At 55.3% G+C, this 5303-nt stretch overlaps 1 protein-coding gene across 2 annotated transcripts in view; it reads left to right on the forward strand.

Annotated features, from left to right (window-relative positions):
• The window catches only part of Iscu (iron-sulfur cluster assembly enzyme), a 7278-nt gene extending 4544 nt beyond the window's left edge, over positions 1-2734 (forward strand). Inside the window, exons 4-5 of one of the 2 annotated variants that reach the window (XM_048784984.1) lie at positions 706-856; positions 2217-2734. In XM_048784984.1, coding sequence (XP_048640941.1) covers positions 706-856; positions 2217-2299 — 234 coding nt within the window. In that variant the 3' untranslated portion in view covers positions 2300-2734. The remainder of the gene's footprint in view (positions 1-705; positions 857-2216) is intronic. The other variant, XM_015500247.2, reaches the window with a different exon arrangement.
• Positions 2735-5303: the final 2569 nt, after the last annotated feature.

Here is a 5303-nt window from a genome sequence, read left to right on the forward strand (position 1 = left end):
TTTTTTTTGGGGGGGGGGGGGGGATGCGGGTACTGGCGGTAGAGGGGTACCAGCAATTGAACTCAGGGGCACTCAACCACTGAGCCCCATCCCCAGCCCTATTTTGTATCCTATTTAGAGTCAGGGTCTCACTGAGTTGCTTAGTGCCTCGCTGTTGCTGAGGCTGGCTTTGAACTCACGATCCTCCTGTCTCAGCCTCCCAGCAGCAGGGATGACAGGCGTGCGCTACCACACCTGCCTGCTCTGTTCCTCTTGAGCAGGACCTGTCTGCCTCCAGTCTCCCCCAGGGTCCCGCCCAGACCACAGGCACCTTCTTCACCTGTCTGGAGGAGATTCTCTATTTCAGGCAGAGCATGAGTCTAACCTGAGCTCTCACCCAAGGACCTGCATAAGCAGCATAAAAATGACCTCCTTTTAAAAAAGATGCCTCAGCAGATCCCTCGGAGATGTCTCACGGGGTCTGCTGGCTGTGTGGTCTTGGTGTCTGTGCTCACCAGCCAGCAGCGCAGGTGTGTGTACGTGGACTGGAGAGGCCCCACTGCAGCTCTGGCACACGTGTGGAGTCTGAGGAGGCCGCAGCCCTGTTCTGAGTTGTTAAGCAGAAACTGCCCCCACCAACCTGTCTCGAGGGCCTTGGAGACCTTCCTTTTTTATTGTCTACCCTCAAAACAGTCACCGAAACTGCTTGTCTTTCCCCCGCCTCAGGTGGAAGAGGCCCTGACCATCAAAAACACAGACATCGCCAAGGAGCTCTGCCTTCCCCCCGTGAAGCTGCACTGCTCCAGTGAGTCTGCTCTCCACTGCACAGCAGGGACATGTGGCACTCATTTCAACTCGCGTTTGGGACAGAGTCCTTGTAGGTCATGGAGTCCCTCTGTACAGCCGTCAGGAGTCAGAGCTCAGTCAGTCTGTGCAGTTCAGAGGGTCGAGCCGGGTCCCTCAGCCAGGCCCTGAGTCCCACAGGAGGTGCTGGGAGCCGTGCCAGGCACCCGCTGGGCATCGTTCCAAGCCCACCCCTCAGGTGGAGCCACCTGTGTCACACAGCTAGTAAGTGGGAGAACCACGATTTAAGCCCAGTCCTTGATCACTGTGCTGTCCCCATCATGTGGTAGCAGTAGGACCAACGGAGGAGAAAACTCAGCTGTAAGCCACATCCTGCGCCTTGCGTGTCTCATCCCTTCCTGTCTAGTGCCCACCCCGTCAGGTCTGCATCTGGCTGTGTGGAGGGACTTAAACCCAGCTGGGCCACGTCCCCTCCACTGTCCTGAGAGAAAGCCACACACCTTCAGGTTGACACTTGGCTTTCCAGTTCAGTTGCTAGGTCAGATCCAGTGCTTGTCCTGTCCCGTCCTGACCTCCTCAGGAAGGAGGGAATGAGGAGCAGTGAGTGGCCCCCCTAACGCACCATCAAGGTTTCTGACCAAAGCAGTTAAAACTTAGCAGAGAGCCGCTGCCTGGGCCAGGTGCTGGGGGGCCAGGGTCGGGGGCAGGAAGTCTGCTGAGAGCCCGGTTCTTCCCACTTGAGCTGGAATTTTAAGTACCCACAGAGAAGGTCGTTACTTGTAAACATTCACGGCCTCAGCGAGACTCAGCCTGTTTTTTTTAAGTTGTCGATGGACCTTTTATATATTTTTATTTATTCACCTGCGGTGCTGAGAAGCCAACCCAGGGCCTCCCCTGTGCCAGGCAAGTGCACCACCATGAGCCCAGCCCCAGCCCGACCTCGGCCTTTTGTTTGGCCTTTTAGCTACCAAGACCCTCAGCCGTGCTCTGCTGTCACTGTCGCATCCTCCCCGTGTCTTTTAATATCAGTTCTTGAATAAAGGCTTTCAAACTCGGCATCAGAAAAGGGTGACATGCAGGTGCCACCCCATCCACAGCCCAGCGTGACTTAGTTCAGGCCAGCTGGACTTCACCAGCCTCTGCCACGTTTAGTCCAGACCTCGTGGACACAAGCAGAAACCAGCATGTGTCGTGTCCCTAAGTGTCAGACATGTCAGACATGTCTCCACCGCAGGGAGAGCATGGCTGTCCCAGTGTAGAGGAGGAGGTAGACTCCAGTCCCAGGCAAGTCAGCCCCAGCCTGTCTGCAGAGCCCCACGGGGGCCACTGAGTGGGAAGCGACTGGCCACCTACCTGCGTCACTCTGTCTAGCCCCCGCCCCGCACCTGTGCCCTTCGGGTCTGTGAACAGGCTCTTCCTTCCATGCCTTGCAGTGCTGGCCGAAGACGCCATCAAGGCCGCCCTGGCCGATTACAAACTGAAACAGGATCCCAAGAAAGGAGAGGCAGAGCAGTGAGCCTCGGTGCCACTCCAGAGACGTCCACCCACTGCCGAGCACGTACTGGAGACGTCCAGAAGCTTCCCAGGCCGCAGGAAAGCCGCACAGCATTTGCCGTTCACAGTGTGACTGAGGCAAGCAAAATACACCCTTTAACCGTTCTGAGTCCCGCGGTTTCTTTCAGCTCGCTCGTGTTCCTTAGCGCTCAGTGTGTGCTTTGAGCTGTGTGTGGCCGCAGGACCGAGCTCAGCAGCGCAGTCTTAGGTTCTGATGCCTGTGCTGTGCATCAAGACTTAATTGTATCTAAATCTATTTTGGGGACAATTTACCCATGGAATGCCTTGGTCTGACTGTTTGGTAAAGCTGACTGCACATAAAGCAGATCTGTAGCTATGCAGCCGTGTGTGCACTTATGTATGTGTATATAAAACAAATAAACAATGCAGGACGATGGTTTCTGTGGCGAGCCTCGTCTCTTGGACCCTTACCCTGGGCACTGCCCGCAGCCTGGACCACGAGGACGCGCAGCCCTCCCACCATCGGGCAGTGACGTGGGCTGTGGCAGGTTCTCCCGCAGCCGCGGTACTTTATGAACAGGTGAAAAGAAATGGTAGTTTTCCTTGCTCTGGGCCAGGTGATGGCTCCTGAGTCTTGGCAGTTCTCCCGTGACCTGTTTCTGGTGTCTGGGAAGCAGGGCCAGGTGGGACAGCACCTGCCTGGCTTGCCAGGGCCCTGGTTCCATCGCCAGCACCACCAAAAAAGGGAAATCTGAGAAACGTTGGCTGAGGCAGCAACATTAACTTGGGGACCAAATTTCGTGAAGAGCCCCTGGGGGACGAGGGGGGACAAGGCTAAGACACAGGTCTCCAGGCCAGGCTCTGTGTGGCTCTAGGCAGGGACCGCGGTGCCCCCAACTCCAGAGCCTCCAGGTGGTGGTGGCGGGCAAGTCTGGCCAGAGGGAGGACCCCTCTGCCAGCTCTGTCCTACTGGGGTGCGATGCTGAGGCGGTGCGTTCTGAGCTGTCCCTGGGTGCTGCGCCTGGAAACAGTTATCCTGGCTCAGCCTGGTACCCGGCCTTCTTGCCGCAGCTGTCCCCCTGCCCGGAGCTCCCTCCATCCCGAGCTACCCAAAGTTGCGAATCCCCAAGGAGGCTCAGCTTCCAGGGAGAACTCACTGAAGGGCTTCCACAGTGAACCCCTGAAGTAGATGAGTCTGCCTTCTCCTTCAGAAATAGACTGGCCGCCTTTAAATACACCTCCTTTACTTAAAAAACAACAACAAAAAATGTTTGAAATGCTCCGGGTTCTGGTGGAGCGCACAGAACTTCAAAGGCTGCTCCCTCAAGGGTCTGAAAGAGCCCAGGCCCAGGCCCGCAAGACCCTCCCATCAGAACCCCAGGTGGAGCCATGCGGCTGCTCTGCTGTGTGATTCAGGCCCTCGCTGGCCAGCCTCGCCCCTCTGTGACATGGGGCAAGGCCACAGCTCCCCACCTCTTCGTGATTGTATTTTCTTTTTTCTTTTCTTTTTTTTTTTTTGGTCCAGGAGATCGAGCCACATCCCAGCCCTATTTTGTATTTTCTTTAGAAACAGGTTCTCACTGAGTTGTTTAGTGCTTCACCGTTGCTAAGTCTGGCATTGAACTCGGAATCTTCCTGCATCAGCCTCCTGAGCTGCTGGGATGACAGGCCTGCACCACTGCACCCAGCCCATATAAGGAGTTTTAAAATGAGACATCTGTGTTCCATGTAACATCTCCAAAAAATCAGAACTGCATCTGCACATCAGAAGCAGCCCAGCCCCTACAACATGGCGGTGCACCTCAAAGAAATGGGTGATCCCTTTAACTGGTATCACTAAAGGGCCCTTTTCCCAGACAAGTCTATTTTGAGCCACACAAGGGCATCCTGTGCCTTTCCGTGAGCTCAAGCTGGGATTCCATAAGCACAGGGGACTGAACCCAGGAGTGCTCTACCTCTGAGCCGCATCTCCAGCCCTTTTTGAGACTGGGTCTCACTATGTGGCCCATGTTGACCTCAAACTTTCTATTCTCTTGCCTCAGCCTCCTGAGTCACTGGGATTACAGGCACCTCGTCACCACACCTGGCTTCAAGTTGAGATCATAGGCACGCACCCCCCTGCAATAATGCTCTTTAACCCTCTGAGGTGGACATTCCTTCAAACAAGGACACTGGCTCAAGTGGCCAATTGGGGGAAAGTTGAAGTACAGAGGACTGAAACAGCAAATCATATTCCATGCACACGGGTGTGTCAAAAGAACCCCACTGTTACCGTAACCATAATGCACTAATGAAAAAGAGAGGTCAACCAACTCTCTCAAGCAGCTGGATTGGGCTGAGTGGCCCAAAGCCCAAGCTTCTGCCCACTCCCTCCTGGCCGGACACCCAGGGAAGCTGGGGGACTCTTCTGCTCATCAACACAGTGAGCCCTGTGCTCTATGCCTGCACCACAGCCCTCGCCCCACCCTGGCTGCGATTCAGTCATCCAGGAGCCTGACTACCATCACCCAGGCTCATGGGGGGCGGTAGGAAAACGGGCTCAGAGAGGCCAAATGACTTGCTCAGGACACACAGCAGGGAGGTGATGGGTGAGGGCCACCGGCAGAAGCTCTCTATCTACCTCCCACCTGCTTCAAAATATGGCACCACAGCCAGGACCCCCTCCTCTCTCCTCTAGACTCTCCTGATGGTTATTCCTGGATTTGGGTCACTTGTAAGCACATCAAAATGTACAGTTTTAGCCAGGCACAGTGGCGCACGCCTGCCATCCCAGCAGCTCCGGAGCCTGAGGCAGGATCTTGCAAGTTCAAAGCTGCCTCAGCAACTTAGGCCCTAAGCAACTCAGTGAGACCCTGTCTCTAAATAAAATATAAAATAGGGCTGGGATGGGGCTCCGTGGCTGAGTGCCCCTGAGTTCAATCCCTTGTCCTGTGAAAGCCACCTGTCTCTATGGTGGGTTAAAAATCCAAGCAAACAAGGCACCACTCGTTGACCTTTTAGGCCAC

The sequence above is a fragment of the Marmota marmota genome, unplaced genomic scaffold (assembly GCF_001458135.2).
Source record: "Marmota marmota marmota unplaced genomic scaffold, marMar, whole genome shotgun sequence".
NCBI lineage: Eukaryota > Metazoa > Chordata > Mammalia > Rodentia > Sciuridae > Marmota > Marmota marmota.